Raw genomic sequence first — 14,137 nt, forward strand, 5'->3', positions numbered from 1 at the left:
GTGTAAAGCCTTGAGTGTAATGCCCACAGTGGCCCAGCTTGAAGGGCTGCTGGTGACAGCGCAGCTGGCCTGTACAGGAGAGGCTATAAATAAGCTGCTGGGAAGAGCTGCAGTTGGAGATAACAGCTGAGTGCTGAGCTGAGTTCTGACAACCTCAGCCCAGAGGTTAGAAGCAGAGCTCAGCTTGCTTAGCACAACACTACCATAGTAGGAAGCAGTCACAAGCAGTTCAGCCCCATGTATTAGTGCATCCTCCACCATCTTAGTGCTCAGCTAACAACAGAATTCAACCCTCCTATTCTTAAACCTTAGGCTGTGGTTGAAAGGTCGTAGACATCTCATCTCCTCTGGATAACACTGTTTGTTAGCAGTGTGCTGGTATCAGGCTGGAGGGCAAGAGGCAGCACACTTAATTTTAAACACATTACTGAAGCTTGCTGAAGTTTTGTGTATTGAGAGGCTCCTTCTGTTACTCCAAACAAAACTCAGTTATAGGCTTTGAAGCACAGCATTACAGGACATTTGGAAAATGCTGCTTTTGCCCTTAGATTGCTTCACCCTTGCTTAATGCTCAAGACAAACACCTGCCCTCCAAGATCATGACAGAATCCATGCTCTGAGGAATGGAGTAAGCCATAACTGACAGAAGCAGTACTCCTGGCATGTGTTTTCTGCCAAACAGGCCTGGTCTGTCTTCCCTCTGCCTAGTGAAGGGGGAAAGGCCTAGCAGCTGCCTGAGGTTGGGGCAATCTAGAAAACAGAAAAGGACATGGAAAAGAAACATGTAGTTGGGAAAGAAATGTTTATTTTAAGTTTCTCAGAGGGATTTTACAAACAATGGAGCATTTTAAAAAAACTGAGTGATCAAAGTACTTGACAGTGTCCCTTAAACACACACACAAGCCCCCGGACAGAGGAAATCACACCAGTGAGGAGGTCAATACTGCCGGAAGAGCAGCTGGCATCTGCATAGTTCTAGGAGGAAAGACTGCAGTGGTGTTGGTGCTAGAAAGTGGCATCCTGGCATTAACATAAGAATTACGCACGCATATACCTGCAGAAAACAAAGTGCATAAAATAACACGCCAAGTAGGTATTGGAGAATAGATTTATTTACCTGATACAAATGGAACTAGCTGTGATGCTTCGTACTGTCAGCATGTAAAGAGACAACTCATCTTATTTACAGCTTCTAAAGGTCGTACATGCAGTTGTGTGGGGTCTGGTTAGGTCAGTTGTTGTCTTTAAGATATCACAATATTTTTTTGTATTGCACCAACATCTGTCTTACTGCCTTAGATTTAAATAAAGTTACATTACAGTGCAAAAGAGGTCAATTTGCACAAATGATTAGAAAAACCCAAAACAACCCAACCCCAAAAGGTATGAAGTGGAGGCTTACGGTTTAACATTCATCGTTAATCTTGTCCATGGATTTTATAAATAGGAGAGCATTGTACATAAGCTGTTAGAGAATAGGATGTTTGGATGATACAATACAGAGAGATTAGTCTACAACCCAAGGCATGCATTGCTTTGATATTGTACATTGTATAAACTGACGTTTTACATACAGAAAGATGGAAAATTGGCTGACAGCTCCACCATTCTGGTTCAAGGATAAACAAACTCTTCTCCGCGCAGTACAGAACCCAAACTTCTCTGGAGAGAGTTTCCAATTCAGTAAGCTATATTGCACCTTTGTACATCTGTATAATGAAGTCCTAATGGTACCACACATTTCTTCCACAGAGAACACAATGAGGGGTGGGGTTTTTTTTGTTTGTTTGTTTTGTTTTTAGGGAAAGCAAAGAATCTTTACACATGATACATGCAGAAGTTTTGGTAGATGTGTTGCTAGAAACACATGCACGCAACAAAACAACCTTACATTGCTGCAAAATTGTTTAGGAAGCGATTACTCCAGTATTGCTGAAAAGGAAAGAAAGAAAAGGCATCAGTTAATGAAAGGATGAATGCTAAGTACCATTATACAAGCAAGACTAAGATCAACAGTGACAGAAGAAAAGAATGTTAAGTTTGACACCTGCCTGCTCTGTCATTGAAGGGACACTCTCAGGTGACTTTGTTCTTAAGGGACAGAGCCCTCTGGATCATGGCTCAGCACTTTGGAAGGCAGCAAGCTGCCTTTACCCTCACCCTCAGCAAAGCCAGCACTTGCTAGAGAAGACTGCAGTGAAAAGGAATGCAGATTTTTTTGGACAGCTTTCGTCTTTGCCTGACTAGTGGCAATAGTCAAATCTCACTCGTTTGTAATTTTTCCTTCCAAGTTCCACACTACACAGTTTGAGCTTGTTTTTAAGAACTTAAAGGATGTTTTTCTACAGCATTACATTGCAACTTTGGCTCCAAAGTGACCTAACAATGTCCCTTTTCCAAGTTATGCAGCTCGTTCTGGGAAGCAGTAGGAAAGCTTTGATGAAGTCATTAAACTACACAGATTAATGTGTAGGCAAAGGGTAGAGTACAAGGTAATAAAGATACCACTGTACTTTACCCCTAAACCACAGCTTAAGGTTAGCCTTGTGTCTGAGAGAGACCTGGGTACTCGGAGTCCCTGGCACTCAATGGTGGCTCTCCAAAAACAGTGCTTCAACACTGAAATTTAGGCTCCCCTGCTAAGATTTGAAAATGCATATTACTGTAATTAAGGATGTAATTAGCAGAGATTAGGGAAACAGTTAATGGTTAGAAGTGCAAAAAAGTAAAACAAGACAGGTGCAAGAGACAGACAACTTGGTATCAGTTTTACCTCCCTTCATCTCAGCAAATTCGACCACCTTTAAGCTGTTTACCATGTACATTTTGCACCCTAGCTGTGTTCTTGGCACAGTGACAGAGGACTGCTGTACTGCATTTTATCATCAGATTAAAAACTCATTTTCTTACCATTAGCCTTCTCCAAAACGGCCCCCTTACAAACATAAGCCTCATAGCATTTTGAAAGACTGGTATTTTTCTGCAGCCTCTCTTGTTTATTTGTTTGCAGTAATACTTTGGGAAACCAAGTATGAACTATTTTTATTGCTTGGATGCCAGCAAAAAATCTCATTTTGTAGCTCACAAACAATACTTGAGATAGCACATTTGAAAGCAGAATGGGCCTGAGGCACTACAAAGATAAAAGCCCCTGTTGCAGTATTTGATGTATGACTGCAGCTGCCTGACCACTTTGCTCTCATTTGGACTAGGCTACAGAACCCCGAGTTCAGGAAGATCTTCTTCCATAACAAATGTAAGTGTCTTCCCAGGATAAGCTTGTCTCTTTCCTGGCTATCATATGATTGATACCAGTCTTGTAAACCTCTCTAATAGTAGAAAATAAGTAGTGATAGGTGAGGACACTGAAAAATTCAGAAGACAGTGGAGATGAAAAAGCTCAGTAAGAGAAGAGCAAAGTGAAACAAAGTATGAAGTTGTTATCTGAAAATGGGGTGGAAGATAAATTCTGAGTTGCTCAAGCTTTATTTCTGCTTAAGTGTGTGCTTCTGATTTTCTATTTTAATATTTTAGCCCTGTAAATAGGAGTTGTCTATCTCTAGATGACCCTCACAAAGGGAGAAGGATGCAAGGGAAATACGTAGGAAATGAAGAAAGTTTCAACTTTGGTAAGTCCTCTCCCCTTGGCCTCCCTAGGTGGAAGGTCTGATAGCTGCAGAACGACAAGGTCTACAGTTAAGGATGGTAATGTCAGCCAACACCTCTTCCTGCAGTGCATTACTAACCTGGCACTGAATTTCTTGAGTTCTGCAATTCAAAAGCCATCAGCTGCACTATGCTGTTCTAAAGCCACAAGCACATTCAAGCAACCTCTGACAGCATACTCTACTATAACAAGGTTAAGACCAGATCTACAGTACTGGAGCTCCAAGGGTGGGGAGGTTTTAACATTTGGCCAGGGCAGGCCCCACAAGGTTGACATTCACCATGTAGTGCCAGTACTTGGAAAACAGAAATACTGGAAGCAGAGCAATAGCTGTCATTGAGCCCAAGAGAGGCAAATGCTAATCTTAGGGAACCCTCAGGAGCCTGAAGGGATGAATTCCTCTCCATCTACTACCCATCAGGCATCCAGCTTTCAAAGGCAAACTCCAAGGAACACAAAGCCCTTAATGCAGATGCCTGGAGACATCTGATGAATGAGCTCTCAGATGTCAGTGTGGAAATCCATGACACAAGCAGTGAAATTTGTCTTCAACACAGACAGAGAGCCAACAAAGAAAGTGTTGAAGACTGAATTCTGCTTATCAACAGTCATTTTCCCCTTAGGCTTCTTAGAGATGGGGAAAAGCAAGATTGTTTGGTGTAATAGACAGGAATGAGACTGTACCAGAAGCAGAGTCCTTCACAGTGACAGTCAGATACGTGGCTTTCTAAAGTCCACCAACATGGTGATCTGGAAGTTCACACAGAACTAGCTTGCTACTTTTTTTTTTCCAAACAAGCGACATGCTCAAACATATTTTCATCTCAAGGAATCCCAAATCAGATGATCAAGAAACAGGGACAAGTCTTCTACTGCTTACTTGTTATTGAAAGAGCAAATGGCTGGTGCTGGCCATTGGTTTTCTGGTACACAAACCCTTAGTTTAGCAAAGACAAGTTTCCCCACACTAAAGAGGGCATTCAGTAGGATTTAAATGCTTAAGCTTGGCACACACCTACAACCTCATCAGGTCCAACTCCCCTACCAGAGTCACTTCAGCATCAACTTCAAGTCCAAGTGTACATAAACAGTGACTATTCACAACACAGTGGGATTTCAGATGGGGTCTGTATTTTGAGGATAGGAGCTGTATTTGAAAGCTTAAAACCTGGAGAATTATCTGTGCTCACTGGATTCCAGCTGGCACCAACAGAATATAGCTTTTAATAATAGTTTTTCCTCTGTGAGGAATAAGAAAGCTGTTTGAATTTGGTTACTAAAGCAGACAGAGTAACAGCAGAAGATAACACAGCACCTGCTACTCTACAAAGACATGGTGACCCCAGTACAATTTTCAAAGACTAACCTGTTAAGCTGAGGCTCTTGTTTTGTCCTTTCATATGACCACTGTACAAAGAGTTTCCACTCACTGGAAACAAGCTGGTTTTGCAAAGAGACTGTCTACACTTTGAGCACTGCAGCTATCAAAGACTAGAGAAGGGTGCTCAGCTCAGAGGAACAACCCCTGTTTCAGAGCAGGGAAAAAAAAAGCTTTGGAGCAAACCAGCACCTGACTACAAATACCAGAGTGTTCTGGACACTAAACATTCATGTGAACAGCTGTCACTGTCTTAAGTTACAGATTTGTCTAATTTTATCTCAAACTTAAGACCAAAAGCTGCAAGATCTCGGGCCGCTAAGGCTCCTGGGTGCTATAAAACAAGACCTAAAATACCCTAAACCAAAAGCAAATGGCTTTGCTTTTGGACTCAGCAATTTGAGCTTCAGACCACAAAACAAAGAGCCTAAAGTGGTGATAATAATGTAGCACAGCAGAATTTGACAAAACACAGCATGGGAATGAAGGAAATTACTATTTATTCTTCAACACGTATACAGCATATGCTATTTTACAGCAAGTCACCACTGGCATGGTGAAATGGAAGAGAAATACTCACTTTAGTCGATGAAAGTTGGAAGGCATTGGAGAAAAACACCACAGTTAGGACTGTTAATGACTTACACGTTGTTGATACAGGACTGAATTTGAAAACATGCTTTAACATTTACCGTAATAATGAAGGTGGTTAGTGCCACATTAAAATAAAAATAGTTCTATACAATATGTTCAATTTGGTCATGTGCTATTTACAGATTTTACAAAAAACACACACGAGCTTGTTACTTCAAGTCAGGCTAACAACAGGCCAGCAGAGTAACTCCATGTATACAGCTGATCATTAGTGCCCTAAGTGTAGGAATTCCAATTTCTAGCTATGCAGTGCAAGTTATTTTCCAGGTCTCATTACAAGTTTTGATCTTAAAAGGGGGGGGGGGAAAAAACACAACCAAAAACAAAAAAAGAAAGGATCTGACAGATGTAAATAAGGTGTTAAAACCCAACTTCCACTCGCTGGAGTTAAAACAGATCGTGTTTGTTAAAAAGGCTTTGCTTAGATTTAAGTAGATAGAAGTAGCCCTCCCTATCCCTGCATATACTGGGCAACACTGGCAAAATAAGGTCTGTTACAAAATAAAATACAATAGACACTTAAATAAATAATCTTAAAAAACAACCCTAAGTGTGTTGAGAGTATGGAAGAACCCCAGCAGGCTGCACCTGTAATGGTATTTTCTGCACGAGCAAGATTAGGCTTACCTCATACAGAAACTGGTGTAAACAAGGACAGTCAAGAAAAAAAGAGTGAAGGAGCAGGAAGAGGGGAAAGGGAGAAGAAATCCTCACTGAAGTAGCAGGACTCTCTACCCAGTGCAGAAAGTTCTGCTTATGACTGAAAAAACCTGACTTTGTAACAACTTAAGTTTGGATGATCATGCAGAAGACAAACAGTTACATGCTTTTTTAGTTTTAGACGACACACAGTCATTCCCTAAAATCTGCTGCCAATTTAGTTTGATAGTGTCCGCTGGCTCGAAAAGAAAAGAGATTTTACTTCCTTTTTTTTTGTCTTTACATAATGAATAGACTATTGAACAGAACACTGTACATGCTTTTCATCTACAAAAAAATATTTGCATAAAATAGTGTTAGTTCTCTGTACATGTCAATGGACACTTTAACTGTGTATAAAAGAGGAATATATTGCCCCCACTGAAGTCAGAAAAAGCAAAAAAAGAAAAACCAAACAACCAAAATCTAGATTTTGAAACCTCCATCACCGGCAAATATGTTCATGTGAAAATTCAGCAGAAATAGACAGTTGCTCTAAACAATAAAAAAAAAAAAATTAAGTTAAACTTTTTCTTTGAATGTAAAACTCGTCACCATGTCAGTCAAGACCAGAACATATCACTAAAGTTAGTGTCTGTGCTGTAAAGCCAGATAACCAAGGGCATAGTAATGAACACAAATGGCCAGGAAACTCCTTCGGTGCATGCTGACAAAGAACAGGGTTTGGTGGCAGGCCGCACACTATCTTTACCAGGTTCCAGGTAGTTACGGGCCACATATTTAAGTGTTTCATCCAGCAGAATGACAGGTAGTGAGATTTTCAATACCATCAGCCATTGCGTCACGTTCAAAGGTGTGATCTGGAAGATAATCTGAAAGAAAAGCCAAGCATTATATCTCCTCTCCCCCTCCATCCCTTGCCTTAAGCTCCAGACAAGTTTCTGCTCTATCTCCAAGCTCAGGGATGGAAGCAAGATTAAGTGTGCACTTACTGGCAGTGGTTCCACATAAAGGATAAGGAAGTGGAGTGACATGGACAAGCAGATGGCTCCCACCAGCCAGATGTTCTCCCATGGGGGCATCCTCATCAAGGACTGGTTTTCTGATAGACTGCCACAAAAGCACAGTACAGAGGTGTACATTAAACACTCAACAGGAAATTCAGTAGATCAGAAAACTAGCTGGAAAGGAAAGCAGCATGGCACAATTACCCCACTTGTGAAGGAAAGAAAGGCACCAAGATATGGTTCACATGTAGGCTGTAACTTCAACCTTGGAAGTCTGCTTATTAAAATGGTTGCAATTCAGCCTTGCATTTCTTTGTGAAAGCTCTTTCCTGATCTATTTCACCCTTTTTACTAAGACCCTGATGTCCTCTCCCTCCATGGGAGGGGTGAGGAAAAGATGGGAATGTTAACACAAGACAGGACCCTCCCCAGTCTGTTGTACACCTGGGGACCTAGTGCACTCCCCTCCTTCTTAAGTTCACTTAAAGACTGGCTATCAGGGGTCAAGGACTTGCACCTTTTTAGTGCTTGTGCTTTAAATTCTCCTCTTCAGATGTGATCTTCATTTAGGCTGTGCTGTAGAAGGGGCCAAGATCCAGAACATCAGATGTAGAGCAACATCCTACTATGTAGGGCTACCACAGGACACCTGTATTTAAGGTTTATTTGTTTTCAAATTAACTGACCTCTAAGCTATTTGAAGAAAAATACCCTTGACAATGTGCTATTTAGTGGTTTCCATTTATAATCTAATAATAATTGGCTAACCCCATATTCCCTTAGGGCAAGAAAAAAAGATCTATTTTCCATATCTTCAGCATTCTTATTTTAGTTCCCCTTGATATCACTTTATCCCTCCTGTGTTGGTACAATCTGATTGATTAAGCTTAGATTAGAAATAATGGAAAGTATTTCAGTTGTTCATGCTCAGTCCCATACCAAAGTGAATTGGCAGACTTAAAAATATACCTTATGCTAAGAAGCCTCACATGTTATCTAGGATAGTCATTTTGTTTGCACAACCAGGACTCGAAAGGGAAATGTGACTCATTCTTCATAAGCTGAGCCACAGACATTAAGAATCAAACAGAACACAGAGAAGGATTTGGAATAAGCTGTGTAGAAGCTTCACTTTCCTCTTTGGACATACGAACCTGTTGAGAGCGTTGCACATCTCTATGGTGACCAGTACAGAAAGAGCCATTGTCATTGGATATGGAGACTCAAAAACCACACAGTCAATACCAGCAAAGTCTGGATTGTCCTCTTTGCACTGCAGGAAATGGCTCTAGAACAGAACAACGTGAACTCACTTCCACAGCTTGTTAACTTTTGTTAGGTGCAACAGACAATTCTGAACTAAGCAGGGAGTATATGAAAACAGCTTTCTAATATGACTCCTTCAAGCACCAGCTTTGAAGGAATCTTCATTAGTCTTTTACTTGACAAGACAACAGTCAGTCCTTCAAGTTGCTTAGAAGCTCAGGTATCCCACCTTTGAGCTTTACTATTGAGATTAATTACCTTCAACAACTCTGGAACCATCTCCTAAAATTTGTCACCCGCCATTTTTCTACAGTAACAATGTGGAAGGAGCAAGCATCACCCCCACCCCGAGAGATATCAAACTGAACAAATACCAGCTGATAGAAGGAAACTCTTGGACCACCATCAGCAGCAATAAACCACCAAGCAGCAGCACCCACTGTGGCAGCACCGACATAACCTTAAGGAAAACAAAAGTGCCTTTTTCAGTGTTGTGAACTGTATGCAAGGGAAGATCTCACTTGCCACATTTGAATTTCTACCTCAAGATTTCTAGTACTGTAAAATAATAGATTGTAATTCCTGTCTCCTTAGACAAGAAATCTGCTCCATCTGTTTGCTCCAAGTGAAATCCTTGTTTGCCTGAAGTTCTAGCTGTCAGCTTCAGTAAGCAGGCATTATTAGAACCTTATTTAACAGCACAGTATTTAATGCTTATTTAAGTTAGCACAACCACCCTGCAATTGTTATTTTCCTCCCAGAACCCTCTGTGCCTCTGCTTAAAGCTCAGTACTAGTTAATGCAAGATCTATGAAGTTAGGGAAATTAAGGCAGAAGGCTAACACACATTAAGTATCCACCCAGATACTTATTCTAGCTAGTGCTATAGATATATTTAAGGTTCTAATCTACATCCACTCATTTCACAAGTTGATATGTCATCATTCTCCCCAGTTACAGGCAGCCCAGCAAAACTGTTGTGTTCTACTTAAGGGGAAAAAGGGTAAGTCAGATACATGAGGTGAGTCAGTCATGTCCAGATGTAGAAGTAGTTCTAGGTACAAACAGCTAATGAAGTGTGTGCCTTGGTTCTTCACTCCCAACCCCACAACGTGCTCATCTTCCTAACATTGACAGTTACTGCACAGACAAGCTAAAATCTGTTGTCTTGGTGCTTTGAGCTAAAACTACTTCAGTATGGAATGAATCAAATGGGAAAAGGGAGTTAGGTGGCTTCTTGAGAGCAGAGGTCAGGCTCAGGCCTAAGTTCATATGTACCTGAAGGGCTCCCTCTGAGGGCTGTAACACAAGGCACTGTCAGACAATTGTGAAGGTCTAATCCAGTACAGCAGTTAAAAAAATTCAAATGGTTTGTTGGTTGTCAAAACCAAGATTCTGACAAAGTAGTAAATGTCATACCAATCTGATGCAACTGGGGCTTTTGGTGTCTTGATAGCTATCATAACAATAGTAATAAATTAGTAAGATAATAGTCATTTCTAAAAAATCATGACTTTGCTGTTCCTCTCATGGCACCATCTGCAAGCATGCAAAACAAAGTGTGGGTCTTAAAAGAATACCATTTCCATGGAACATCTATTGCTGGCTTTCAAGACTTCAGTGTACAAGGAGATCAGACAAACTTGCTGTCAAGTAGATAGGCCTCAGTCCCAAAAATTTCCCCACCTAAGTTTAGTGCAAAAACAAAAGAAGCTCTCACTACTTACATCCAATAGCTAGGTAACGGAAGAAGAGCCATCCACTGATCAGTGGCTCTTTAGGGTTGCGTGGTGGCTTGTTCATGATATCGAGATCAGGAGGATTGAAGCCCAGAGCAGTGGCAGGGAGACCATCCGTCACAAGGTTTACCCACAACAGTTGGACAGGAATTAGAGCTTCAGGGAAACCCAGGGCAGCAGTCAAGAAGATACTATTGAAAAAACCCACTGATTATAAGCTTATTCTTGTGCATATAAATAAGTCCTTTTTACACTCAAGCCCAAAACTGCAGCATCCTTTTGTTTCTCTCTGTAGAGAGCCATCCATTTAATATGACACGGTGAATCTTTGTCTTTACCACCCCAAAACAACACATCCCAGTGCAAACTCTAACCACTGGCATGTAAGTTTTGAAGCATTATCTTCTGGTAACTTCAGGAATTGAAGAGTTTCTGCCCATTCTCCTTGTTCCTATAAGGTAGATACAGGTTTGCAAGCCACTGTTTAAGAGAGACTAGAACTTTAGCAGACATAACAGCCTTTCAGCTCTAATGACTAAGGTTCATTTAGTTAGATTACTGCGAGCCCTGCAAGCATTTAATGAGGATGTAGATTTCATGGCTCCATGCCATAAATAGAACAGTGGCTGCAGCAAGAGCCATATGAAGGGCGGTTTTAAGTTTTACAAGAAACAAGGCAAGACAATTGCTGTGTTATAGTCCACACAGAAAATCTGTTTTGATACAAGAAACTGTTAGGAGATCAAAATTTACATTCTGTTACCAGAAATGCATCCTCTGTCACCAAAGGCACAGAAGACACGTTCTCTGTAACTTGAGGTTCAAACACCTAAGTTAGATGTGTGACTGAGTTACCCAAGCACCAGATCTTGCAATGTTTAAGGATTTTATTTTCCTATTCTAGAAAAATCATTCCAATCACAGATATAGTTGTACAGCATTTAGCCACCTACTAAGATGGAATATTATATGCAATGCACATCTTCCATGATACGCTGAAATTCTCCAGTGAAGACTAGGCTAGAAGTATGCAGACTTTTACACAATCACAATGATCGCCTGGAGAACCTGCTGCTCTGGTTTTAGTGAGAAATGCTGGAAGTAAATAAATAACTAAATATTACATCATTGCTACTCTAATTCAAAGGGGAAAAAAAAACCAAACCGAAAAAACAAGACCAAAACTTTCTAAACCTACCAAACAACTTCTCCAACATTGGAAGAGATCAAGTAACGGATGAACTGTTTCATGTTGTTATAGATTGCACGTCCTTCTTCCACAGCAGCTACAATAGTTGAGAAGTTGTCATCTGCTAAAACCATTTCAGAAGCAGTTTTAGCCACTGCAGTACCAGAACCCATAGCAATTCCAATTTCTGCTTTCTTCAATGCAGGAGCATCATTGACACCATCACCAGTCTAAAACAAGAATTTAAAGTTGGAAAAATAAATAAAAGGGGCACTTATATAGGACCAGAAAATAATTTGTCACAACTCCATGCAATGCGCCAGGCTGGGGGAAGAGTGGCTGGAAAGCTGCCCAGAAGAGAAAGATCTGAGGGTGTTGATTGACAGCTAGCTGAACATGAACCATTGTGCAGCCAAGAAGGTCAACAGCATCCTGGCCTGGATCAGCAATAGCGTGACCAGCAGGAGCAGAGAAGAGATTGTTCTCCTGTACTCACTGGCGAGGACACACCTTGGGTATCTGGTTCAGTTTTGCACTCCTCACTACAAAAAGACATCTAGGTCCTGAAGCATGTCCAGAGGAGGGCAGTGAAGCTGGTGATGGGTCCAAAGAACCCTTATGAGGAGCGGCTGAGAGAACTGGCATTGTTTAGCCTGGAGAAAAAGAGGCTGAGGGGGAAACCTCAGTCTACAGCTACCTTAAAGGAGGTTGTATTGAGGTGGATTTTGGTCTCTTCTTCCAAGTAACAGGACAAGAAGAAATAGCCTCAAGGTGTACCAGTGAAGGTTTAGGTTGGATATCAGAAGAAAATTCTTCACTAAAAGGGTTCTTCAACACTGGAACAGGATCTTTCTTTAGGGAGGTTATTGAATCCCTGTCTCTGGAGGTGTTGCAAAAGGCACAGAGATGTAGTGCTGAGGGATATGGTTTAGCACCCGACTTGGTCTGGTTAGATCATGGTTGCACTCAAACCTTTCCAACCAAAACAATTCTATGGGTCTAAGAGTTTTACCCTGGGTATGATTTCAACCTAACAAAACCCAAACACTAAAGTGCAAAACTGTTGTGAAGCTCTGAGTTAGGGAAATGTGGAAGCAAGTACTTTCCAGAATACAGTGTTAATCTGAAAAGGCATAACTGGGATTTCAAACACAGAGTGCCTTTGAAACCAAGTGTAAATTCAAAGACTTACCATAGCTGTAATCTCATCAAAAGACTGAAGAAACTCAACAATTTTAGATTTGTGGGAAGGTTCCACACGAGCAAAGCAGCGGGCATGGTGGCAAGCATCCCTCTGGGCAGCAAGTGAAAGTTCATCGAATTCACGGCCAGTAAAGGCTTTCGTGGAAACATCTTCATCTTCTACAAAGATCCCGATGCGACGGCAAATAGCTACTGCTGTGCCTTTGTTATCACCAGTGATCATAATAACTCTAATGCCAGCTTGTCTGCACAGCTTTATAGATGAAGCTACTTCAATTCTCGGGGGATCCAGCATACCCACACAGCCAACAAAGGTCAGGTTGGTCTGGAACAAGACAGCACCAAGTTTTATTGCAAGCTCCCACGAACTTCTCATCTGACCTTAGCAAAGCAATCTTTCTGCTTGCATGCTAAGCATGTCTCAGCATGGTGACATTTGATTTTGTTCCTGTCCACAATATCCTGTGGTTCAGCAGAGACAGAAAGGCCTATGTCATCCTGCCATTTGGCCAAACCCAGTGTATTATCACTGATATACATGCTTTTGTCAGGGTTTTATTCCTGCAAGGGTTACTTCAGAGGGATTATACATTTCACCATCACAAGTCTTCACAGCACTTCAGCTCTGACACTGAACTCAGACAGCTGGAGAAGAACCAAGTCCTCACAAATCTACACACACATTTACAAGAGGAGCTAAGTGAAAATGTAATGCTTTTGGAACCACAATGCTACATGGTACCATCTACGTGATAAGCATATGGGAAATGGGATCCTACCACCCCAAACGTACTTTGTTTAAACACACTCCTTTCATTAGTTACAATGTGCTCTGTCAGCCCTGCAAATCCAACCTGCAAGCAGTCAAGTCTTTCTTTTTTTGTAATCAGTGCCAGGAGCACAGTGCACAAGCCAAGAACTCTCATGCAACTGTTGTCATTCCCCACCCCCCCTAAATTCCCAGATACAGATTTCATTGGAAAATTACAGAGCAGCTAAGATGATAATCATGGACAAAGCTTTAGCAGCTGACAGTATGGAGGCAGAGAACCAAACCTGACTCTGAGCACAAAGTGGCAGTTATGTTTCATTACAAAATCCCTAAAGAGGTCTTGCAGTTGAGCAATGTCAAACTGAAAACCATTAAAGCTGAAACCACAGTGCAATTTTTGGAGTACTTTTTCAGAGTCAGTCTCCAAGAACAGTTTGTGGTGTTATGATCCTGTTATGTATATACATAAAGTACAACCTCCAGCTAGCTGATAGTAACTGATTTTTTCTACTTTTAGCCAAGGAGCAGCCTGTATAACAGCCATCAGGAAGTTTCTTCAAAGACACAGAGTCTTTCCTTAATCTAAGCATTCCCTTCATACA

The 14,137-nt window shown here is 41.2% G+C and overlaps 1 protein-coding gene across 3 annotated transcripts in view; it reads right to left on the reverse strand.

The window, feature by feature from the left end:
• Positions 1-785: 785 nt before the first annotated feature.
• ATP2A2 (ATPase sarcoplasmic/endoplasmic reticulum Ca2+ transporting 2) overlaps positions 786-14,137 on the reverse strand; it is a 46,936-nt gene continuing 33,584 nt past the window's right edge. The window contains exons 14-21 of one of the 3 annotated variants that reach the window (XR_010307890.1): positions 12,753-13,088; positions 11,570-11,790; positions 10,360-10,562; positions 9,007-9,092; positions 8,521-8,654; positions 7,352-7,469; positions 5,626-7,231; positions 786-1,932 (exon numbers count right to left, since the gene is read on the reverse strand). Coding sequence is in view for 2 of the 3 variants with exons in the window: in XM_064168715.1 (XP_064024785.1) it covers positions 6,962-7,231; positions 7,352-7,469; positions 8,521-8,654; positions 9,007-9,092; positions 10,360-10,562; positions 11,570-11,790; positions 12,753-13,088 (1,368 nt within the window). In the remaining variant the exon portion in view is untranslated. Of the gene's footprint in view, positions 1,933-5,528; positions 7,232-7,351; positions 7,470-8,520; positions 8,655-9,006; positions 9,093-10,359; positions 10,563-11,569; positions 11,791-12,752; positions 13,089-14,137 lie in introns of those variants that run through there. The other 2 variants (XM_064168716.1, XM_064168715.1) reach the window with 2 other exon arrangements.

The sequence above is a fragment of the Pogoniulus pusillus genome, chromosome 30 (assembly GCF_015220805.1).
Source record: "Pogoniulus pusillus isolate bPogPus1 chromosome 30, bPogPus1.pri, whole genome shotgun sequence".
NCBI classification, from domain to species: Eukaryota; Metazoa; Chordata; class Aves; order Piciformes; family Lybiidae; genus Pogoniulus; species Pogoniulus pusillus.